A 26,112-nucleotide genomic window follows, 5' to 3' on the forward strand; every position below is an offset into this window, starting at 1 on the left:
TAGCATGCTAATCCCCATGAATTAAATAAAAGGTTCTGTTTGAAATGCTGTCTAAATCCATAAGTTTGATAGAAGCATTCCTGAGTTCGACAAGGTACACCTGAAGAAGGTTGGAGGTTACATCGACCAAAATGTTGTGAAAATGATACTCAAGATGAAAACAGTAGTCTGAATGCAAATGAAAAAATCCAATGTTACTGCAAAGAATGTTACTTATTTTAGGGTGCTTGAAATCTATATGGTCCCCCTTTTCTGTTTTCCAGACAATAGTAAAAATCAAACTTCTTTCATCAAAAATGTAAATATTTTAAACCTAGCTCTGATTGTGTTTCATTTGAACGACTGTTGCAATTCCTTATTTGACTTTTCTTTTTGTGGAAAAAAAATTGAACTTAGGTGACTGTTTCAGTTTTTTCTTTTTTTTACATAAAGCTTAGTTTGAAACCCTACATTTTAAAACTGCAAAATATTCGCCTTTAATTGCGGTCCACTAAATTTCTTAGGGACCCATTCCAATTATAACCTGTGCCCCTCTACAGTCATGTCGGTAATAAATATACCATCAATTATTGTATATATTTGTTTCCAACAAAGAAAGTATAGCATTTAAATTTATTATAATAACCATATACCTGAATCATATAGAATATTGATGACGATTAGTTTTATTTTTAAACATGTCAGTATATAAAATGTATATTAAACTGAATATGATGCTGATTCTCTCATTAAATGTTTTTCTTTCATCAGTGTTTTGTTGGAAATATGAAAACTTGTCCATTTAACAGCAAGCACAGGGTTCCAGCACCAGAATTTAATTATCACATGAACAATTGTCCTGATAAAGCTATGATTGATCAAGATTTGCGATACAGTAAGAAAAAAACTTTCTCATTTTAATGTTCACAAAAATATTTGTTTTTCCTTTTTATACCATTTTATACAGACGACTTTCTAAATATTTCTTTCTTTTTTTTTTTTTCTTAAGTTCATTCTAAAATTAATGGTTTCCTTTGATATAGAGAAGCACTTCATAGAATTTGATGTTATGGAAATTTTAGGTTAGGTATCTGCTTTTTTTTTTTTTTTTTTTTTTTTTTTTGTCCCCCTCTCTCTTCATATTTCTTTTTGTCCCTCTCTCTTCATATTTCTTTTTGTCCCTCTCTCTTCATATTTCTTTTTGTCCCTCTCTCTTCATATTTCTTTTTGTCCCTCTCTCTTCATATTTCTTTTTGTCCCTCTCTCTTCATATTTCTTTTTGTCCCTCTCTCTTCATATTTCTTTTTGTCCCTCTCTCTTCATATTTCTTTTTGTCCCTCTCTCTTCATATTTCTTTTTGTCCCTCTCTCTTCATATTTCTTTTTGTCCCTCTCTCTTCATATTTCTTTTTGTCCCTCTCTCTTCATATTTCTTTTTGTCCCTCTCTCTTCATATTTCTTTTTGTCCCTCTCTCTTCATATTTCTTTTTGTCCCTCTCTCTTCATATTTCTTTTTGTCCCTCTCTCTTCATATTTCTTTTTGTCCCTCTCTCTTCATATTTCTTTTTGTCCCTCTCTCTTCATATTTCTTTTTGTCCCTCTCTCTTCATATTTCTTTTTGTCCCTCTCTCTTCATATTTCTTTTTGTCCCTCTCTCTTCATATTTCTTTTTGTCCCTCTCTCTTCATATTTCTTTTTGTCCCTCTCTCTTCATATTTCTTTTTGTCCCTCTCTCTTCATATTTCTTTTTGTCCCTCTCTCTTCATATTTCTTTTTGTCCCTCTCTCTTCATATTTCTTTTTGTCCCTCTCTCTTCATATTTCTTTTTGTCCCTCTCTCTTCATATTTCTTTTTGTCCCTCTCTCTTCATATTTCTTTTTTTGTCTTTCTCTCTTCATATTTCTTTTTTTGTCTTTCTCTCTTTATATTTCTTTTTTTGTCTTTCTCTCTTCATATTTCTTTTTTTGTCTTTCTCTCTTTATATTTCTTTTTTTGTCTTTCTCTCTTTATATTTCTTTTTTTGTCTTTCTCTCTTTATATTTCTTTTTTTGTCTTTCTCTCTTTATATTTCTTTTTTGTCTTTCTCTCTTTATATTTCTTTTTTTGTCTTTCTCTCTTTATATTTCTTTTTTTGTCTTTCTCTCTTTATATTTCTTTTTTTGTCTTTCTCTCTTTATATTTCTTTTTTTGTCTTTCTCTCTTTATATTTCTTTTTTTGTCTTTCTCTCTTTATATTTCTTTTTTTGTCTTTCTCTCTTTATATTTCTTTTTTTGTCTTTCTCTCTTTATATTTCTTTTTTTGTCTTTCTCTCTTTATATTTCTTTTTTTGTCTTTCTCTCTTTATATTTCTTTTTTTGTCTTTCTCTCTTTATATTTCTTTTTTTGTCTTTCTCTCTTTATATTTCTTTTTTTGTCTTTCTCTCATTCATATTTTTTTGTTTGTCTTCAAAGAAATAAATTTTAAAGAAAAAATTAGTTTCCTTTACAAAAAGGTGGGTGATTAAATTTTAAAAATTTAAACCTTGTTTTATGTGATAAAAAAATTTAAAAAAAATGCTACATGTATAGCAAAAACCTTGTTTTATGAATGTGATAAAAAAAAATGCTACATGTATAGCAAAAACCTTGTTTTATGAATGTGATAAAAAAAAAATGCTACATGTATAGCAAAAAATTTAGAAATGGAGAAAAGCTGGTACTTCTTCATTTACTGACCCCACGGTTTCCACAAAATTTCTCGGGTGTGATCGGCTGCTGACGGCAAAATGTTAAACTGCTACAAGATTATAATGATAAACATGGAAATGCAATAAAATTACAAATATGCATCTAACCCAACCCAAACCCTAAAAACTAAACTGCGCAATTAAAATTTATTTGTTCCAATTTATAAAAAAGTAGCCTTCATAGGTTCATATTAGCTAAAAACTGACAGCACATTCGTTAAAAATTGACGAATGCTCGGCCAACCTTTTTTTCAGCTTTTTTCATTTAATTGCCAATTAAGCCTGAGCCAACTTTGTGGAAATTGCAGGTTGGTAAATGCAGAAGCAGCAAAAAACTTTCTCCAAATATTTGATTGATTAAAACTTACTGTTCCTATTTACTCTTCTCAATCCCAAATCAAAGTTAAACAGTTGTTGTTGTGCTTTTTATGCAAGGAAAATGCAGTTTCATAAAAGAGGCACTTCAGATGGGACAAAAATTTAAAGTGCTCCTATTAAGTTTTTTTTTTTTTTTGTCTAAGTATAGAAAAACTAAAGTATGTGAAAACCTTTTTTCTCCAATTTTTTTTTTTTTTCATTATTTTTTCCTAACATTTAATGAATTTTATCTCGTCTCCCTTTTTTCCTATTGTTTTTAAATATTGTAACATCTTAAATCGTTTGTTGGGCCTGACTTCGATAAATATGTGTGATAAAATAAAGGTGCTTCCAGCAAGAGGTTGTATCATTCTAGAATATGTGACAAATCCAGAACAAAACTTATTGGTGCCACGTTCAAAGTGCATGGACATTGGTCTGCTGTTTTGCTTCGAGCATACTTTCCAAACCTTAACTGGTAAAACCAGTTGGAATATTTACATGATAGTTATCAGACTCTCAGACCTTGGTCAAAGAACCAGTCTTTTCAAACAGATAGTCAATGCTGTGTGTGTCTATCATTGAAAATCGATGTAGATGCATTTTACTTATCCCATTCTGTTTTTTTAGCCTTGATAACTCGTATATTTCCTTATGAGAATGATTGTACACTTTGTTTGATACTCATTTTGTTTAGTTGTGTCTTTGTTTACTATGTACGTATTCAATGTTTAACCATTTCTGTTTGTCTACGACAAACTATTAATAAATTTCAAACTATTTTTCTAACCGAAAACCCATGTTTGTTATCAATAACTCCCATGGATAATGGCAACCACGTTTACCGAGAATGATGTATAGGGATGTGACAACAGCATATTCTTTTCATTGTTTTGACCCTTGAGTTTATATCCATTATTATCTTATGTTTTTTTTATATAAACTGATGTGGTTCTCGGTTGATTGACTGTCTTACTGTGTTGGATATATTCTTGAGTCAAAAGAATGAAAAGAATATTCTGTTGTCACAGCCCTAATAATATATTCCAACATATGGTAAGCTAAAAATGATGAATATTAACTATTTTTTTTTTTTTTTTTTTCAGGCATACTGAAACAGCAGGGATTAGTTGAAGATTCTAATTGTGGCGATTTGAAAGTTCCTGATGATAATTTTCATTTTTCAAGCGAAGAGTCTTGGGAATCAGGTTTGTAGTGTGTGTGTGTTCATTTATGAAAGACATTTGTGTCACCAGTTCTTAACCTTTTTATATGGCACCACACTATTGAGTTTTTAAAAACTTTCACGGCATGAGTAAGTTGCTGGCATCCATATTAAATAAAGTAGTCAACCACTTCAGCAGAAATAACCTTAGTGACATGGAATATGGTTTCCGTTCTGCTAGATCTACAGCAGATCTGTTAATAGTTATATCTCATAGGATTAGTGAATCTCTCGACAAAGGCTTCCTTTCTAGGGCAATTGCTCTGGACATATCAAAGGCCTTCGATAAGGTATGGCATAATGGCCTACTTCACAAGATTTCCAGCTACGGTATAACTAGAAGTGTTTTCTCAATTATTAAATCGTTTCTCTTGATAGGCTCATAAGAGTAGTGGTTGATGGGAAGAAATCAGAGGCAGTATTAATGCTGGAGTTCCTCAGGGGTCCATCTTGGACCCAACTCTCTTCCTGATCTACATCAATGATCTCCCAAAACACGTTTAAATCATTCGTTGACATCTATGCTGATGACACAACAATCTATGACAACACATCAAAGGCTGTAAATGACAAAGTTTTCTCTGATTCTCTCTCCTCTGATCTTGAGCGCGTGGTACAGTGGGGAAAGAAGTGGCTGGTTACTTTTAATGCATCTAAAACCAAGCTCCTATCTTTACATCATCAACGCTCTGATCCCCATCTGGCATCAATTGAAATGGATGGCTCTCGTCTTGGGGAGGCTCCATGTTTTGACAAGCATCTGGGATTGACCTTTACTCCTGATCTGAAATGGAACACCTACATCAAGTCTGTTGCCAAGATCGCTGGAAAAATGGTAGGATCCTTCTACCGCTCCAGAAGATCTCGCTACTGATGCAATTCTCTATCTATATAAAAGCCAGGTACGTCCAAGGATGGAGTACTGCTGCCACATCTGGACAGGAGCTACTAAAAACAGCCTATCCTGCCTTGACAGAGTACAAAATAGACTTTGTGGCTTAGTGGGGAATGCCCTTTTCTCTTCCCTGCAACCTCTCTCCCACAGAAAAGACGTTGCGAGCCTGTCTTTGTTTTATTGTTACTTCCATGGAAAGTGCTCGTCTGAGCTCCAATCTCTGGTCCCCCCTCGCCAATCTTTCACGATAAACACCCGTCTAGCTGAAATCATTGCCAAAAATTTTCCCCACTCTTTATCTGTGCCAAAATCAAAACGTAGATTCCATAAACAAAACTTCTTTCTTAGAAGTGCACGCCTGTGGAACTCTCATTTGCCTGTTTCCCACCTGACTACAACTTGGATGTCTTCATGTCCAACATAAACAAATTCCTGATAAACCGCCCCCTTAAGTAAGACACTTCATCAAATCTCCAATACTAACGATTACTACGATACTATCCCATTAATTACTGTACACGCAATAACCCTTATCCCCGAGTGGCTTCCAGGCCTTGATAAGTGGTGGCTACCATGTAAAAAAAAAAAAAAAAAAAAAAAAAATTCTATGCATAGTTAGTTAATGAAATGACGATGTTGAGTATATAACTCGCTTCCACATACTAAAAAGTAAAGACCCCCTCCCCCAGTGTATACCATGTAACGAACCTTATACAGTGAAACACTTTTTACTTGACTGCTATGACCTCACACAAATTTGTCAACACTACTACAAGGTCACAAACTTAAAAAAGAACTCTTTAATAAAGAAAACCCTAAAACCATTCTAAATTTCTTAAAAAAAGAAAATCTTTACCATAAAATATAAAAACCATCAAATAACAAACTATACCAAAACATTGCCCGAATATAACACAGCGAAAATCGACTCTAAAAGTATCAAAAATTTAAATCTTGTATACAGCATTAAATGACCCAAAGAAGGTTGATATGCTGGTTAAACAAACAAACAATAGTATTCACTCTGATTCTTCTAAAAATCATAATTTTATTTCTCTTTTTCCTTTTTTAAATAATAAATACTAGATGATGGCTGAGGGTCAGTCGTGTTGAGAATAAAAATTACCAATGCCAAAGACTAATATGTATATTCTAGGAATATAAATTATCCTACCTCTATAATTATATTTGACAAATTTATTTGGCATTAAACAATACATAGGTGGTTGATATGCCGTAAATCTTACCTCTGGATAAGTGTATATCTATATGTACATTTGTCTACGCATTTATCTTTTCTTACATCTCCTCTATATACATATCTGCATCCCAATGGGTGGTAATTTTAGTAAAAGTGACTGTGTTTAACACCAATTTCTACAAATTGGATTGAATTTTTGAATGAATGTCGTTAAAAATAAAATAAAACTAGCTCAATATCATGTTTAGAACAGAAATTATAAAAATTTAAGTCTCATATTTTTTTTTTTTAATATTTTTTTTTTAATATTTTTTTTAATTCAATTTTCACCCCAAACAAGGCACAGTGCCACTTTGAAGCAAGGGGCTACTATCAGGGACTTTATTAGCAGGGTCATTATGAAGGGAGATGAGTAGAAAGACGTTTGTTAACATTACACTTGAACTTCTGCATATCAGTGCAGTTGGGAAAGCAGAATCCCGGAAGGGAGTTCCAAAGACCTGCAGTTCTGGGGAAGAAACTATTGGAATAAAAGGCTTTCTTGCACCTAGGGATCGCTACTGTAAAGGGATGAGACTTAGTAGCTTGTCGGGTTTGTCACGTCAGGGAGGTACAAGTGTTTGCAGTTCGTCAGAGCATTCACCATTAAAGTATTTGTAGAACAGGCAGAGATGCAACATCTCGTCGATGGGACAGAGGCTGAAGCCTAGATGACAGTTCAGGACCTATCAGGTTGGCGACTCTTTTGAACCCTGTCCAGGAACAAGAGACAAGCAGCAGATGCATCAGCCCAGATGTGACAACAGTACTCCATACATGGGCGAATGGTGGCCTTATAGAGGTATAGGATACTGTCAGGCGTAAGTAGTTTTCTAGCATGGTAGAGAGAGCCCACCTTCTTTGCAGCAGCCTTGCAATGCTCTCAATGTATCTATTCCAGTTCATATTCCCTGTGAACGTTAGGCTGAGGAGTTTAAAAGAAGTACTTTCAAGTAATGTGTTTTTGGTCATTGCTATTGGTGGTAGAGAAGGTTTCTTTTGTTATTGAAGGAAACAAGCTTAGTCTTAGCAGCATTGAATGTGGCCATCCATTTTTATCCCCATTCCACTACAGATTGGAGGTCATCCTCTAGTATTTCTGCCATTTGCGATTTTTGACTAAAGTCACCATTTTTATCCCGTTTTTGGAGTGTAAACAAAATTCTCCTTTAAATAACCTGGAAAAGGGTTGGTATGGTGTAATACTAACCAAACTTCACTCAAGCCATTTGATTTAAATATCCTATTTACAGAAAATTGATGTATTCCACATTTATATTTTGTGCCCTGGGGAGGAAACCTGAATTTTTCCAGGGTCAAATATTACATTTTCAGATGAATATCCATGTGGTCTTGCTTTTGGGTAATTTTCAGCAAAATCTAATGATCGGAAAAGATTCTATGTACCGGAAAGTGCTATTTTTGGTAATTTTGACTGCTTTTGACTCCCTGGGGACACACAGAATTTTCCCAGGGTCAAATATTACGTTTTCAGATGTATATCATATGGTCTTGTTTTTGGGTAATTTTCAGGAAAATCTAATGATCTCAAAAGATTCTGTCCCGAAAAGTGCTATTTTTTTTTTTTTGCGATTTTTGACTAAAGTCACCATTTTTATCCCGTTTTTGAAGTGTAAAAAAAATTCTTTAAATAACCTGGAAAAGGGTTGGTATGGTGTAATACTAACCAAACTTCACTCAAGCCATTTGATTTAAATATCCTACCCCCCCTTTTTCCCCCTGGAATCTTAAGAACATTTTTCTTTCCTTTTCTAGAAATCGATGACCATCAAAAATGCTTTGTTCTGGGTCGAAACAGACTTGACAAGTATGTATTTTTCCTTTTTATTGTCCTTTGATTTGACTCTGTCAATAAAATAACTTTAAATGCTAGAATTATATTTTTAGAAGATTTTTATTTAAAAATTTCCATTATAAAATTTTCATAACTTATAGTTCTTTCCAAGTTTTATAAAAGTTGAGTCCTACTTGAAGTGTAGCAGCTATTCAAAGTCTCGTTTCATTTGATGTTGTTACTATAGTATACATATAATCACTAGATGTATCTACTTATAGTCACCTGTAATGCAGATTTTCAAACTTATACAGAAAAGAAATCTTCCCTTTTTTTTTCCACTCATTACTTCTGTGGTTAAAAGTAAAGAACCTTACCTCATGCATCGTGCGGCTCGTGTTAGGAAAGAAAAAAAAAAAAGAGAAAATAAAATGGCCACCCCCTGGTATTTATGGACTGATCATGTGATGTGAGGAGAAGGGGGTGGGGGTATGCAAATGAGATGTGGTTGGGTCTCTCTATAAAAGAGCAGTCTTCTTTATTTTGGGGTTAGTGTGGAAAGTGCAGAGAGAAGAGAACAGTTGGAGTTGAGTTCAAATTTAACGTCAACTTCCAATAATTTTATATTCCGCTATTTTCCCTTTACTCAGCTTTGTAGTATTGTCTTTCAGTTCCTCCCTGTTACTATTGGAATTTTCATCATGTTGATCTTCAACTTGCTTTTCTAAGACGTCATTTGTCTTATTTAAGAGAATTGTATTTTCTTTATTCCTTGACCTTCCAAGGTCCTTGTTTACCTTCATCAAGTGACATAGACGCATCCTGTGAAATGCTCCTCCATGTCGGATTAATAAACATTGACCCTCTTTACCCAAAACTTTAGCAGGGTCACGCCATCCTTTATAGTTTTGTCTTTCATAGTAAACGCTGCCCCTTGTCACAAACTGCTCATCTGTATAATGTTTTATGTTAATTGCTCTCTGAAATTTTTCACTTGATTCAGCCTCCATGAACCTTTTTCTTGCAGAATGTAAGGCATTTAAATTTGTTCTAACCATATCACTGGTTACGGCGTATTTATGTTGGATACAAAAACAAGCTCATTTTGGGCTATGTCCATTCTGAAGAGCATTTTTGGCACTAACAGCCCAAACCAAAGTTATTTCTCGTTCACATTTCTCATCTTCCAATCTTTTCTCCATTGTGTTACTGTTTGCCGGACGCCATATTGAATATTCACTCGACAAGGGACATAAATACATAGAAGTCAATGTTGCAACAAAAGAAGTTCCCTCCAAATAAAACTCCATTTTAAAAGCAATTAACAAGGGCTTTTTTTTTTTTTTTTTTTTTTTTTTTTTTAGAGATTACAATGATACTCGTTTTCTTAGGTTTAATAGCAAACTTGCAAAATAAGATTTTTGCCAAACCAAATCCAAACTTAAATCTCTTAGTTTATAGTATAAGAGGCCCTTTATCGCTAAGAAATGCACAAATTCAACTGATTGCCTCACTTCTGAGGGCTGACTCTTAACTGCTCTCCCTTGCTCCTCCAATTGGAATATATGAAATTTTGACCAGATTCCAATCTTTCTCAGTCATCTTCATTTGACCATCCAGAAACTGACTACTTAAGATATCCACTCATGAAAACGGCCAGTTAATGTCCACTCAAAACTGTCCATCTGTAAATGACTTATGAGCATTTTTCTCAAGTTGTTGGGTGACCGAACTCTGAATCAGATATTTTCAATTTCTTCAGTGCTCTGCTTCTCTTGGTCGAACATCTTTCACACATAAGTTTGAAAATTTGCAATCACCAGGTACGAGATTATAACATAATAAATGGGTTGTCTATTGTACACATTAATTTTAAAAATGTTTGAATAAATTTTTCCAACACAAAAATTTCAATGAACATATAATTTTTTTTATTGTACTTTTTTGTTTGTGCTTATTCAGATTGGCATGAATCGCGATTTAAAAAGAAAAAAAAAACTTTGGTCATGTACCTACTTGTCACGAAATGAAGATGGTGTATTTTAAAAATCATGAATTGATGAATTTTTTTTTTTTTTTTTTTTTTTTTAAATCAAATTTGCCGTATTTTACCGAGAAGTGAATGCCAAAGCCATTTTGATATTCAAATTTTGCTAAATTATATAAAATGACCTTTCTAAAAAAAAAAAAAAAATGTTTTCATAATTTGAAAATTTTATTTTCTGAAAAATAAAAAAATATACATTGTGTTAATAAATTATTTAGTTTTAAATCTTGTCTTTCAGTTGTCAAAAAAACAAAAAAAAACTTCTTGATCAAATTATATGATTTTTGGAATATTTCATCTTCGTTCCGTTGCTGATACTACATCATACATACTTAAGAACCATGTTTGAAGTAACAAACGTGGTTCTTAATGGCAATGTCATGATTCTTGTTTTTTGCACAAAGCTACAGTTTACAATTTACATGTATAGTAAAGACAACACGCAGATACATTGTATGCAAGCATAAATTAAAAAAAAAAATGCCAGTGAGATAACAGGTAAACAAGAGCAATAAAACAAAACTGACCAGCTGATTTTTGAACAGAGTACAAATATTTAATTAGCTCACCAACCAGGAGGTATTTGAGTACTCATAAAAAAAATTAATATATATAACAATTACTTTTTGGACACTGGAACTTGTTTTATCTACCAGGGAAGCGAAATTGACCTCTTCTATTGAGATAGAAAAAAAAAAAGGTGTAGTTTACAGATTTTCTGCTAAAATGAATGGTTTCATGTCAATCATGTCTTTTCCCCCTACCTCTGTTCCACTTGTAATCTTTTAGTAATATGAAGAATTGGTTACCTTTTTTCTTTTCTTTTTTTATTTAAAAAAAAAAAAAAAAAAAAAGATTGCTAGCTGTTTTCTAATCTTGAAAAATTAGCATTCAAGTGATGCTTTAATTTTTTTTTTTGTGTGTGTGTGTGTAGGGGGGTAAAAGTTACTCAAATTGCTGAAATGATTTTCTTTGCTTTTAATTATGATGACGTGCAAATCGAGAACATTTCTAGCTCCTTTTTGTGTTTTTTTTTATCTTATGTAAAATTCTCAAAAGACAATAAAGTTCATATTTAATTCTTCAACAGTTCAAGTATACCAACCTATAGAGATGAAAGTGAAGAGCCGTTGCGTCTACCTTTAACTGCCAGCATCGATAACCCAATGTCTAGATTTGGTTGTTTGAATGTTCAGAGTGCAAATCTGGGTCGAGGAAGGTGTAGAGGAAGAGGTGAGTAGTTTTTTCAATGAATTTTCAATTAAATATAATGACTTGTTTGTAGAATCACCCCATCCATCCCTATGAAAAAAATTTTAATTTATGTGTACACCAGTGATGAAAAAAAATATTGTATGCCAAAAATCACAAAATTTATCAAGTAATTTTTTATAAAGAAAATCATTTGTAACTCATTTGGAGTTTTTTGAATGCTCACTCTCCATGTTAAAAATGACTTACTTAAATCTTGGAAAAGTTTGAGTTATTGGAGTTATCTCCTGTGTTCAGCTTTTTTTCTTTTTTTTTTTTTAACATGGTATTGACAAGACTGTCGTTCATCCTTTAGCCATGAAATTTGATTATTTAAAAATAAAACTACTTGATCAATTTACGCAATCTTTTGGTGTATGACATTTTCTTTCTGTCACGAGTAAATAAATCAGATAGATTTCTATTTCAGAAGGGGGGAAATACTGGACAAGCACCCCAAAATTTTTTAAACAATAAATGTCAGTTATATTGATGCAAGATATACCTGAATGTCTCATTAATATTAACTAGCAGAACCCGTGAAAATTTTTAAAACACATAAATAAAATAACGATGAATCTAAAACAATTTTTTATCGCATTCTTTAACTTTTTTAAAGCTATAAAGCATTGATTCAAGAGAGGAAATGGTTTTAATGATTTTTAACTGATAAAGAGCGGCTATAAAGGGAGGTAACTCGTTTCTCATTAATGTTTGCGATGGTGATTTTTTTTTTTTTTTTTTTTTTTGACATTTGACGTACAGACAAGTAAATTATTATTTATATATAGACATCAGTAATCAAAGTGTGAAATAAATTGTGCTCACCCCCAAGATAACAAATTAATTTCTATGGTTCACAAATATCGGACTAGTGATTTTTTTTTTTTTTTATATATATTACTTTTGTTCACAAGTTGTATTGAATAGCATTTTCTTAAGTTGTTCACTCTATAGTGAACAAATGAGCATCAAAAATGGTCAGAATTCAAGATGGCAGAGGCAGCCATCTTGGCTACTAACTTTGGAATCATAGTCATCTAATATCATTTTTAAGGGGCTTTAGAAAGTGAAAAATTCATTTCTGGGGTTAGTTTTTCAGTTTTATTTTATTTATTCTTTTTTATTTTTTTTTTTTTGCAAAAAATTATAAATTTTATCTGACTTGGAGAATATTTAAAAAAATTGCAAATCAAACAAAATGTTCCTTTTTTAAGAAAAAAATATTTGCTTACTTTCTTACTTTTTAAAATTGTAAATGTTTTTTAGTAAATGTAAATAAAAAAAATGATAATGAAAAATAAATATATCAACAAATTTAATTTCCCCTAATCTCAGCCCGTTAGAATTGTTTTATAAAGATTTTTAGTGAGGAGTGGTAGCATGCCAGTTTGTCTAAATTAAAATCTATTGCTTTCTTGTGCTTGACATAAGAATCCGATGTTATTTGAATGACATGCTTAAATAGAGAATTGGAAAGAAAATGAACAAAACTTCTAAACTTATATTTGATTCAAGAGTAGATTTATTTATTTTTTAAATCTCGAGAATAACTTTTATTTTATTTTCTCTCCCTCTTTAGAAACTGATGCCAATCAAAGTCTGGGTCTAAACAGATTTGAGAAGTATGTATTCTTCTTTTTAATGCTTTTTTTTTTTTTTCTTGACTTTGTCATTGAAATAATTTTGAGATGTGAAAATACTGGAATTATATTTCTGGAAGATTTCCAAGTTATAAAATTTCCAATTTTAATGTTTCTGTAATGACTCCCAACCTAAACAAACAGCCTTCATATGAGCCTCCTTCTACATTGGACCCATTACATCACAAATGCCCAAATTCTAGAAAAGTAGACTCCTGTCTGAAGCAAGAATATTGGCTGTTCAAAAACTTGTTTCATTCAATAAGACTGTGATTAATAAAAAAGTGATTAACATACAATATTTATGTAATGATATGTAACGCAATAAGTTGTCTGATTGTACACTTTTTTTAAAGTTTAGATATGAAATATTTTCAGTACAAAGATTTCATTAAATGTATCCTTTTACTGTCATGTTAAATTGTACGCAAGTTCTAGCCTTATACTTATAGTACATGTTATTTGGCGAATCTTAGGAGTCAATTTACTAAAATTAGTTTGCCTTTTGTATAAGTTACAAGCTCTTTATACTACATGGGAGTCTTTTTCTTTGTTTCTATCCTACCCTTAAAAATTTGGTATTTAAGATGCTACGAGTTTCCTGGACTCCAGAGCCCCAAGAACTGTCTGGAGGTCATTCACTAGGAAGGTTTTTTAGAAGTAGAAAGGTTCATAATCCAGGACAGTAGGAGGAAATAATTCGCCAAGGCACACAAAGGTGATCTAAAAATAGGATGGGTAGTCAGCTAGATGTGGCAGTGATTTTTTTTTTTTTTCCTGCTCAAACTAAGATTAAATTCTTAGTCAAATCATTTTTTTATGCACTTTGGCCATATCTTGGTTTACTATGCTCCCTAGTTCCTGCAGTACCCATGCATGTTATGGAGGTGATGCAAGAGGTGACTTATTGTACATGGTCAAACTGAGATGCCAAGCGTGCAAGGTGCTTATCTTTTTGAAGTTGATGCGGCAATCGCAGATACTGAGCTTCTTCAATCCATCCTGACTTGAACCCCTGGAGGGGCATAGTCCATCCACAACCCCTGACATAGTCCACCCACAACTCCTGACTTTAACCCCTGGAGGGGCATAGTCCATCCACAACCCCTGACATAGTCTATCCACAACTCCTGACTTTAACCCCTGGAGGGGCATAGTCCATCCACAACCCCTGACATAGCCTATCCACAACTCCTGACTTTAACCCCTGGAGGGGCATAGTCCATCCACAACTTCGTAGATGCTTTTGTTGCGAGGAGTTCTTTTTCTGGGGTGAGGTTACTGGCCCCACGTCCAACCTTCCCAGAAGGTACATACAGCGCCTAGCCTTCCTAAATGGTCATCCATCTGGTACTGGCCAGGCTCAACTTCAGTGATCTGCTGAGAACCGGTCTGTCAACATGATTGTGCCGCACTGAGCTCCCCACCCCTTTTTATTTTGTGGCTGAAATTGTAGACGTAATAAATTTAAAAGAAAAAAAAAAAAAAAAACGCTATTAATTGTTGAAGTTTAGACTTACTTCTGGCTGTACTTTACAGGTAAACTGCATCTTTCCCTTCCGACGCCGTAATGGTGTCGAAGGACTCGAAACTCATGCTTGATAACATTAATGTTAAACTCCTAGAGGTAGGAACTTTCTTTTCAACCAAAGACTTATTTTCATGATGTCGTATCCTGCCATGCAATCTTAAACCTTGAACTTCTCTGCTTAATTTTAACATCACTTTTACACGCCATATCTAAATAGTGCTATGTTCAATATCGGCTCTCTTCATTCTATTCATTTAAGGTCACCGTTTGTCCAAGGGTTAGAGGTTTTTGATGTTTTGTATGCTTGGTCTCAAATCCTCACCATTCAGCAGACAAACTCTCTCTAAATTCCATCTTGTATTGCCTTGTCTAATCACTTACTTTCAAATTTTCCTTGGCCATTCGACCTTCCTACAATCCAAGGCATTCATGTTTCTGCAGCTATTTATCCATGAAGATGATTACTCCACATGGCCATATCAGAATAACAGATTTATTCTTAGAATAACCTCTATGCTGTGCAAATCCTCTGACCTGATGTGTTTGGTTTGATCAGATTACAAATCCATCTAACCATGGCTCTATCATTTAGCTGCAGTCGGATAATAGTGGACCACGTGAGGTCCCAGCTTTTGCTCACACATGATACGACCTTGCTAACACAGCTTTTTATACAACCTACTCCAGATGTAGAGGAGGGGGAAGCTCACAATTTTATCACACAAACAACAGCTCACAAAAGTTTGCCCATGTTGCCTTCACGCTTATAGTTACTCTTGGTACATATCACCATCTGTGCTCTGCATATCTCCGAGATAACAGAATAAGTCTACCTCCAGCATGTTGTCAGCTGTGGTTACATTTTTTTTTTTTTTTTTCAGCTGAACATGATTTTAAAAGTCTAATGTCCTTTGTTTTCAATATTTTTTGTCAGTAGTTTGCCCAAATTAAATGCATGAACTGAAAAAGAAACACATTCCATCTTCTCCGTTTTTTTATTTTTGTTGTTCCCTTGCGCTTGTAGAAATTAGCTTAGCATTTCAATATGAACAATTGTTCACTCTTTAAAAAGGATATTTCTAGTTTTTTTTTGACAATTTTTAAAAATGATTGTCATCTGATACCGTGAGGGATTTATTAATTTTTTTTTTTAATATAAATATGTATAACAAATGTTGAAAATGTTTCTCTTGCATTGTGTTTTTTGTTTGTCTTTTTAAAAAAAAAAAAAAAAAAATTTCTGAAATCCAAAATCTTGTCTCTTAAACAGTTCAAGTATACCAGCCTTTAAATCTGAAAGCAATGAGCCATTGCGTCTACCTTTAACTGCCAATGCTGATAACCCAGTGTCAAAATTTGGTTGTTTGAATGCTCAAAGTGCAAATCTGGGGAGAGGAAGAGGGAGGGGAAGAGGTGAGTAGTAAAATTTTTTATTTTGTTTATTTTTTTTAATAATATATATTATTGATTTAATTTTTTTGATTCTCCTTGTGAACATTTTAGAAAACTGTATATGTACATATGAGTTATGACTTCAAGCAGAAATAAGTTTGTTTTTGTTTTTTTTTCATTAATTCACCATTTTTGCATTATTAATATTTGAAAAATTGTTAAATGTTTGAATTTCTAAGAATAATATGAAATAATTTATTAATTTTTTTTTTTTTTCATTTTTTTTTCATTTTTTTTTTCATTTTTTTTTCATTTTTTTTTTTCATTTTTTTTTTTCATTTTTTTTTTTTTCATTTTTTTTTTTTTTTTTTTTTTCATTTTTTTTTTTTTTTTCATTTTGTCAGGAATTAACCCTCCAGTAAAAGTTGCCCAAGAAAATGTTCCTTTTGGTCGTGGTTTTGGTTTAAGTAAAATGACTGAATCTCAACAATGGCAAAAGTCTGATTCGACAACAGTGTCTGTCAATACTGCTTCCACATTCTCCCTCGATGTTGGACAAGGTAAGTTATCCATTTCCATTTTAATATTTATTTATAAAAATATTGCTTTTACCGTATGTACGTGTGTATAAATCAACGTGCATTTTAAGACCAAAAATTGTGATTTTTAGATATTCCTATGTATAAGTCAACTGTATTTTAGCAAATTCTTTAACCTTTTTAAAGCTAAAAAGAATTGATTTAAGAAATTAAATGGTTTAATGATTTTTTTTTTAATTGGTAAAGAGCAACTATAAAGGGAGGTAATTAGTTTCTCATTAATGTTTGTGATTTTTTTTTTTTTTTTTTTTTTTTTTGACACTTAGCGTACAGACAAGTAAATTATTATTTATATATAAACCTCAGTAATCAAAGTATGAAATAAATTGTGCTTACCCCCAAGATAAGGAATTAATTTCTGTGTTACGTTTTTGGATATAGGTTTAAAATTGTTTTAGATTCATCATTATTTATTTTAAATGGTCTCTCATGACACAGATAATTTCGTTTTTGATGTTGATTTTTTTTTTTTTTGTAAGACATAAATACAACTGCAAGCGATAATACGTGCATTTACACAAGTGTGGTCTATTCGATTTACATATATAGAACCAAACCACTGCACACTTATATGCAACGAACGCAAATGTTGCTGATCAATGACATGCTGTAGATTCTAGGCGTAGTTACTGTTGTTAGACATAATTTATATTACATACCGTAATGTAAACGAGCTGTAATATACCGTAATAATGTGAAAACCTGCATTAAGTGTCATCATTTAATAGTTGTCATCATTTAATAGTTGTCATTAAATTGTTTCAACTTGGGAAAACGACATCTCATAAACACTACATAATCTAAGCTACTAAAATAACTGTAATATCACCGGATGCATCATATCGAATTTAGGCCTATAGCCACGTCTAGAGAGTGAACATTGCGAGAGCTATTCCAATTATTATTAAGCTTCCCACTGAAAAATCATGCATGTGCTTACATGCTAGCAAACACACTACACAGTGGGGTTTGGAAGGAGTCCAATTAATTATTAGGATTACCGGTATATACCGAGTGCACAAACAAAATGGCGTTTTCTATGTTATGATCGAGCACTGAGTCGCTCTTAACATTTCCAAAAACGTTACTTATGTATAAGTCGACCCTCCCGCCCAAATAACCTTAAAATCATCTTCCAGAAATTCGACTTATACACAAGTATATACGGTATATACTTATGGTTTCAAATACCTGTACATTTTCTCCATCTCACCTGAAGTGTAGTAATAGTAACTGCTATAGTATAGTAATACTAAAACAAGCAAACATTGATAGTGGTTGCATCGAATATGAATTATATCTTTTAAAAAAAACAAAACAAAAAAAATTACTCAAATTAAGTGAATTTTTTTTTTTTTTTCAGAGAACTTCGGTTCAAAATGGATACATATATAACTTTTTCATTTTTGTAAAGTCTTGATTAAACTATACAAGTACCGATTTTTCATTTGTATTGATAATTAACCTTGAAAAAATTATTATTTGATATAAGTAAGCAGTTATATTTATTTCCCAGATTAACGCATATGATGTAAGGGAGATAACTCTTATTTTAATTTAAAGATTGCTCTTCTTGCATAAGTATTTTTCTATTTATAAAATTATGTGATCATGTGTATGTATCTTTCTAGTCTGACTTGCATGTGTTTTTTTTTCCCCCTTTTTTTAATATGCCATTAATCTGATTTTATTAAAATTATCTAGCTCTACACATAAGTCATGCATACAGAAAGTCGGAGGAATTTTCACTCTCGTGCTTATATCTACTACCACCATATAGAATGAAAAGTTTTCTTAATAGGATAACTGACGCTTCTATATTATACAAACGGAAAAAAATATTGAATTTCAAGTGAAACAAATGGTACCTATGCTATTGTTAGAGGTCTCAAGTAGTAACATATCCAAAAATTACGAAAAGCAATAAAGTAGAAAAATAATTACGGAAAAGAAATTTGTGAAAGGAAGTAAAATCACTATAAAAGGATTAAGTTGACAGGGGAGATAATTAAGTTCTGCTGCTTACATCATATGACTAATGTAATTCACATTGTCAGACAAAATTTATTCCCATTGAAAATAATTTTTAATTATTTTTCTACCTTATTGTTTTCTGTAATTTTTGGATATGCTACGATTTGTGACCTGTTAATTATGTAGGTATTATTTGTTTTACTTGCAATTCAATATTTTTTTTTTGTTTGTATAATAAAGAAGCACCAGACAACTATTACTTTCTAGCATCATTATTTCATTGTTTGCTCCTTTTATTGTCTGTTACCTACTCTACATTTTCAACCTAGATACAGAATGCTTCCCTTTGATTAGTCTTTATGGGTGGGGGGATACATTTTGATTGGGTAAATTTGGTTGTCTTTTAAACCAATGTACTTCAGATCCAAATTTATTACGTACTGATGTGTCATGGTGAAAAATGATTTGGTGGGTGTGCTAGATGCAGTTTTAACAAAAAAAATATTGGCCACAATTAATTTCTGGGTGTGTTTTAAAAAAAATGGTGGGCCCTTAAGTCAAGGGTTATCTCCCTTGTTTGTCATACCAACTTGGTTTCACACTAAAACATGATAAAATTCGATAATTCTATTTTTACTTGTAATTATTTTTTCGTAATTTTTGGAATTTATACCAATTTAACCATGATGCGTAAGTATGTAATGTTTTTACCTGAAATGTGTTGGTTTAAAAGATTGTCAATATAAGCAAGCACCATAAATTCTATGGTTGCAAACCCCCAGATTTACACTTGATTACGCCACATTTGTTGCAGATAATATGGACATTCTTAATTCTACTCCTCTACATCTACTAATCTAAGCACTCTCATCCACTTTCCTTATTTTTTTTTTAATGTGACCAAACCAACAAAGTTTCCTGTTGCGCCCACATCTTCCTATACTGTCCAGATTTAAACGTTCTGTCTTTAAGATTCTCATTACATTCATTCTATAGTTCTCGTGTCTCCATGTGATACATATCAAAGTTCCATAATTTAAAAAAAAACATTTTTATATTAAGTAACATAAGTAGTCCAGACTTGAAATGAGGAAACGTTAAATATTTTGTTTTTTGCTCTAAATTTCTTTTGTAGAACTCGAGAAGAAAGAAAATATTGAAGCTAAAACTTCCAACGTAAGAATTTTATTTATTTTCATGATTTTCTTTTTATAGCACAGGAAAAAAAAAATACTTGGAAAAAAATCTTGAAATAAATTTTTTTAAAAAATTAAAAATTGATGTCAGATAAAACTTTGTATTGATATAAAAATGTTCTGCTAACAAAATCAGACTTTCTGTTTGAGTTTAAAAAAAAAAAAAAAAAAATCAAATTAGCATAAAAGAAAAAAAGTTTTGTACACCTTTGTATATTGTGTTAAATATTGTTTACAAAAATAAGTTATTTTTGCCATGAAATAATAAATACAGCAGGATCCCGGATACGGTGGCCCTAGGATAGTTTTTTTCAGGTTACAATGTGGAATACAATGTTTTTCCGGACCTTGGTTACGGTATTTGCCTCGACTTACGGTGTTATTTATGTTATTTGATTATATACATACTTTACTGTATTTTGTTACTAATTTTTAATGCCGTATCCTAGGGTTCTATTGTACTATGTTGTTTAACTGTTTTAAATTTGTATATATTATTATAACTATGTTGTTTAACTGTTTTAAATTTGTTAATATATTAAAAAAAAAAAATTTTATGAAATGTTTTTTTTCATCTAGAGAAATAGAATGAAACGTGTTTTGTGTTAAAAATATTTTTATCATTCATAAAATAATAAATTTGCATAATCTTATCAACTGTTTGATTCTGTTTTTGGTATTAGATTCTCAGATTCCTTTTAGAATTACGAAAGACTACATGAAGGTTGCCAACATCCACAAATGAAAGTAGTGCAATGGAACCAACTGAATTTGAACTTGGCACACTGATTGTCAGTCCACATTGTTATCCACTAGGCTCACTGATTCCCAACTCCAATCATTAACAGGGGGAGATAAATCCTGTGAAATGACTTTTGTTTCATATTGGTAAAACCAATTACTTTAAAGCAGACCTGGACTTTGTCCGGCTCGTAAAAAAAGGTGCAGCCAATACATCTTCATTGTTTGAAGTTAATATTTTTATTTCCTGTCTAGTGTAATAATAGCTTTATAATTACAATAAAAATTGTGAAATTTCAAATCTGTTTGTGTAAATATTTATTGAATAGTATGTTTTATATTTTTATTATTGAAATATTAAATTGAATTCTTTTTAAAAAGAATACCAGTCTCAGGACAGGTAAAATTAATTCCAAAGCAGGAGAATTTTTCACTTCTGTTTATGTTTTTTTTTTTTTTAATTACATTTTCACCCCAAACAAGGCAAATTGCCACTTTGGTGTAGGGGGCTACTATCAGGGGCAAAGATTAAAATCAAGATACAATGATACTAAATCTTATTCCAATTTTGAAAATGTCTAAAGTTTAAAAGGTCTTAAACTGAAATTCAGGGAATCTTTCTAAATTTGTGTCTAATCTATATATATAAAAGCGAAAATGTATGTATGTTCACTTTTTGTGTATGTCTGAGAAAGACTTTTTTCAGAGAAGCGCTCGGTCAGCTTGCAACTTTTTATATCACATATAAATCATAATATCTCAGAGTTAACAACAGAGCTCGCCTGTCTATTTAATTTGCTCGACTTCGGGAAGATAAATATTCAACATTTGTCGCTCGCCGCATGTGGATTAGTGTTTTTCTTATAATAAAAGCAACACTAATTCTGGCGGTATTTTCCGGCTATCGCCAGAAATGTCCGAAAGCAATCAGATTTGATCAATATGAAAATATTTTCCTTATATCAAACAATTGCTATTCAATTTAGACAAAGGGATCTGGTGCCCCCCCCCTAACATCTTGGGAAAACAAAAATAAAAAAAAACTTTCCGCAGTAAATGAAATACTATCCCGCAGTCAAAGTTGACCTCATTAAGTTATTAAAACGTGCACTTGCCAAATATAAATAATTAAATAAATCCTAGGGGTACTATTGCTTAGAACTGTTTATACACCCCCTAGATAATAATATCTAGGATTTGGGAACGCGTGTCGTGTCTAGATTTATTTACATCGACTTTTATAAAAATCGCGCTATTTCGCTGTGTCACCTGTTTGTCCTGCTTTTTAGTATAAAGTGAAACTAAGTTCAAATGGTGTGTTATCGGCTTTCACACCGGAATGTCCAGAAAGCAATCAGCTTTTGATCAATACGGTGGAAACCTTATATCAGACAATTGCTTTCATATGGATACCCCTATTTTTATGGGGACCGACATGTTGGCAAACTAAACCAAAACAAACTTGACTGCGGGATTGATATTTGACCTAATTCACTTTTTAGTTTATTCATAACCTTTTTTTTTTTTTTCGCTTTTGCCTCAAGTATTCGAGTTCAAACCTCCCCTCGCTCAAACTTTTTTTGGTTTTTCAAACACCTGGGCACCGCCAGACCGTTGTTTTTTTGTTAAGAAGTTTTAATATTGTTTGTTTTTATAATACTAGCAAAAGTACCCGTCATTGACTGGGTTCAAAACAGCCTACAGAAAATGGACTCTGATTTATGAAAGTATTAGCGGGGGTACCCGGTGTTTGGAAATGTGTGTGGTGTTAAATAAAAAAAGAAACCGGGAGGGGGGGGTAGGATCGAACCTGAAACCCTGAGGCGAAGTTTGAAAATAAAATCGGCCAGCCAGAATGAGTTACTGAAAGATGTTCAAATTTATTTAAGTAAGAACAAAATTGACAGGTGCGCACACGGAAGTCGTCGAGCGTTACGACGACGACAACAGCTATTCAGCAAATGAGATCAATGACCAGATTTGTTTGTTATAAGCGAAGTAAAAAAAGAAAACGTTAAAACTTAAGCCGGGGGGGGGGTAATCAAAGCATTGAAAAAAAAGAACAATAAAAACTAACGTAAGGCAAACGAACGATGTTAAAAACAGAAAAACGAACACATGAAAAATGGCTTGAATAACACTGGGTCAATATTTAAATTTAAAAAATCGAAAAAAAAACAAAACATCTCGCACCACGATTCAAACCCAAAACGTTTAGATAATGAACCAACACGCTAATCAACTGACCTAACGCGACGTACATGAAATTTAATCAGTTTTTCAACTATTTAAAGTAAATCAGGTCATGACGTCTTCTGACGCATGCGTAGAACCAGTCATCACGAAAGTACCGTTTTTGTTGGACCCCCCTCCTGTCGAAAATTGTCGATTTCGTGGTGAAAAAATGAACGTTTTTTGGCAATTTTTCAAGCGAAGGATGGAGCTTCAATACGATACCGAGTTTGTTAATTTTTGTTGTGTCTGTCGAAAGTTTTTAGCAGACGCACAAACACGCATACATACATACATTTTCACTTTTATATATATAGATTTATGAAAAAGAAGGATTGTAAAGAGATAGTTTCGAATTTGGGGGTATCAAAACCAAAAGAAAATATGATGAAAGTAAAAATAAAATAGATAAACCCCATAATTTATTATACCATACCTGTTCACACTGAAATATTTATCACAATATTCTGTGGATCTATATCAAAAAACCTTGTTAAACTTTGTGACATACTTCCATTCTATGGAGGTCAGGTGCGAACGAACACCCCATAATTTTATTATACCATATTTCTTCAAACTGAAACATAATTATCAAAGTATACTTATGCAGATAGATAGGCACAAACTTTAATAAAGACTTTTCATATTTCCATTCTATGGAGGCCAGGCGCGAACACAGACCCCACAATTTTATTATACCATCCCTATTTAAGTTAAAACATACTTATCAAAGTATTATGTACATCTATATCAAAAACACTTGTAAACGTTTTTAATTTTTTTTATTTCCATACTTTGTGGACCAGGCACGAACGCAGACCCTACAATTTTAATGAACGACCGTTCTGCCAGATCAAACATACCCATTCCTGTGTCTCGATACATCTTCTATCATTATATGTAATCAGTTTTTTTTAAAATAGTCAACCATATAGGAGCCTATTCGTGACCAGACACACACACACACACACACACACAGACATTCAGCTTTATATTATAGATTTGGTAAATTTTTAGATTAGGTCCACCTCCACAATTTTCTTGTAAATGACGACTCTTATAGGTTTTCGACTCTGCTGAATACGGAAATCGCATTGAAATTTTGCAGAAATAAGTAGTTATCGAGATATAAAAAGTTGTATTATGCATTGTATTCTTTGGCGGCCGTCTGTAATAGGTGCGTGTGCACCGTAAACAAATCTGTGCACGTAACAAAGATGGCTGCCAAAGAATGCAATGCATAAAACAACTTTTTATATCTCGATAACTACTTCTTTCTGCAAAATTTCAATGCAATTTCTGTATTCAGCATAGTGGAAAACCCTGTAAGAGTCGTCATTTAAAAGTAAATTGTGGAAGTGGACCTAATCTAAAAAAAATACTCATATTTAAACAGGGTTATTACTTCACTTTGTAATCATTTTACCGCCCCCCCCCTCCCACACACGCCTCTAAAAACCCAGGCAACGCCGGGTACCCCCGCTAGTGACTGATAAAAAGCAAAATGTGTGTGCATGTTTTTTGTATGTCATGTGTATCTTTTATTTGGGCGACTTTTACACGCTATTTTCGCAACATTTTTTACTCTTCGCATATTTGTTTGGCTTTTCCGTATATAAGTGAAACTGAATCTGTAGCAAAGGCAGCTCTTTGGCACTTGTGTCAGGCGGGGACGTCCAGAAAGCAATGAGCGTTGATCAATGCTACCAAAACCTGTCATATCAGACGATTGCTATTCAGTTGGACACTCCCCTTTTTTATGGGAAGCTGGTTTTCCCCAACATCTTGGGGGAAACAAACAAATACGCAGAAACTGGCTTGCAGCCAAAGTTAAGTTTGCCCTATGGCGTGATGTTTGACCTTATTAAATTCACTTAACTTTGATATCTCTTTAGAAAAATTAGTTGCTCACCCTTACTTTTAAGGGTTGTTTTTTTTTTGTTTTTTTTTTTTTTTTATAAACTTAATCTGCAAGAAGGTCCAAGTTAAAGTGTTTGTATATATAAAAACATGGAGGAAGGGGAGATAAATATTTGCAATATCTATCCCAATATAGGTTTTAACTATTAAAACTCCTTGTATGTTTAATAAGTGTATTACTATAGAGTAATCAAAAACCTACGGCCATGGAGAAACTAAAAATTAAACTTAGTCATAGTCTTAGAAAAGCATGCTTTTTTTTCTTTTTTTTCTTTAATCGGATGCTTGCTCAGAAACCGTTTAGATGTTTATCCTTAATAGTAAAAAAAAAAAATAATTGCGCAAAAACTTTATGAACATATTGGTTAGGTTAAAAAAAAAAAATGGCTGTATACCAAAATTTACACTAATTCATCCAGTATTTTAGTTTAAAAAAAAAAAAAATTTTTTTTAATAATCCTCGCCATGCAAATTTTGGAGTTCCTTAACTGTGAAGGAGGGGTGTGTTAAATGTGAAGGAGGGGTGTGTTAAATGTGAAGGAGGGGGTGTGTGTATCGGCTCATAAAATTTAAGTTACGTCCCTTTGGCATAAATGAAGGCAAAAAAAAATGGCTAATGACAAAATTCAACATTTCTTTTTTTTCTTTCAGTTTTATTTTATTTTTTATTCATTATAATAAAAATATTGGATGAATTGGCCTAATTTTTTGTGTACTGTCTTTTGTTTTTTTTTTTTTAACCCAATATGGAAGTATATACACTTTTTGAGCTAATTTGTTTTTCTTTTTAAATATTGAGATGAAACTGAATAAGTGGCATTTATAAGAAGAATGATGCCTGTGCAGTTTAGCAAAGACATTTAAAAATGAAGATTAGGAAAAATCTGTTATAGCAGTTATGGAATGAAGGTGTCATTAAAAATAAAAATACTTAATTTGATCAAGTATTTTTTACAGACTAAAAATCAAATTTTAGTGAGCCAGATTGCAACTGAGCTATCTTGGCAATTTCCAGCTACGAGGAGATAATGCTATCTAATTCTTGGAGTTTGTCAAAATGTACATGAAGTCCTGAAGTCCTAATTTTAATAAATTTTGAAACCATTTCTTGAAAGAAAATAAACAAAAAAGGAACCCTCAACAAATTATTAAAAATTGTAAAAATAATCTTAAATTTTTGCAAACTCAAAGAATCAGATGGAGTTATTTTCCCTGGCATTCCCTTTCCCCTCCTTGTACTTGGAAATAGCTAAAATTGCTCTGTATTAAATTCTATATTAGGTCTTCTTAGTAGATGATCATCACCCAACATGTGCACCATTTCTTTGAGTTATCTTCTCATCATTCTTCTGTCGGTATCATGCAGATT

The 26,112-nt window shown here is 32.3% G+C and overlaps 1 protein-coding gene across 7 annotated transcripts in view; it reads left to right on the plus strand.

The window, feature by feature from the left end:
• Positions 1 to 26,112, plus strand: part of LOC145279942 (uncharacterized) — a 64,520-nt gene that overhangs the window by 30,314 nt on the left and 8,094 nt on the right. For all 7 annotated transcript variants that reach the window (XM_080131536.1, XM_080131534.1, XM_080131533.1 and 4 more), the window contains exons 3-10: positions 751 to 874; positions 4,169 to 4,270; positions 8,199 to 8,250; positions 11,355 to 11,497; positions 13,098 to 13,140; positions 15,960 to 16,102; positions 16,486 to 16,641; positions 19,790 to 19,830. In XM_080131536.1, coding sequence (XP_079987662.1) covers positions 751 to 874; positions 4,169 to 4,270; positions 8,199 to 8,250; positions 11,355 to 11,497; positions 13,098 to 13,140; positions 15,960 to 16,102; positions 16,486 to 16,641; positions 19,790 to 19,830 — 804 coding nt within the window. The remainder of the gene's footprint in view (positions 1 to 750; positions 875 to 4,168; positions 4,271 to 8,198; positions 8,251 to 11,354; positions 11,498 to 13,097; positions 13,141 to 15,959; positions 16,103 to 16,485; positions 16,642 to 19,789; positions 19,831 to 26,112) is intronic.

Source organism: Euprymna scolopes, chromosome 7 (assembly GCF_053919585.1).
Source record: "Euprymna scolopes isolate OS-2025 chromosome 7, ASM5391958v1, whole genome shotgun sequence".
Classification (NCBI taxonomy): domain Eukaryota; kingdom Metazoa; phylum Mollusca; class Cephalopoda; order Sepiida; family Sepiolidae; genus Euprymna; species Euprymna scolopes.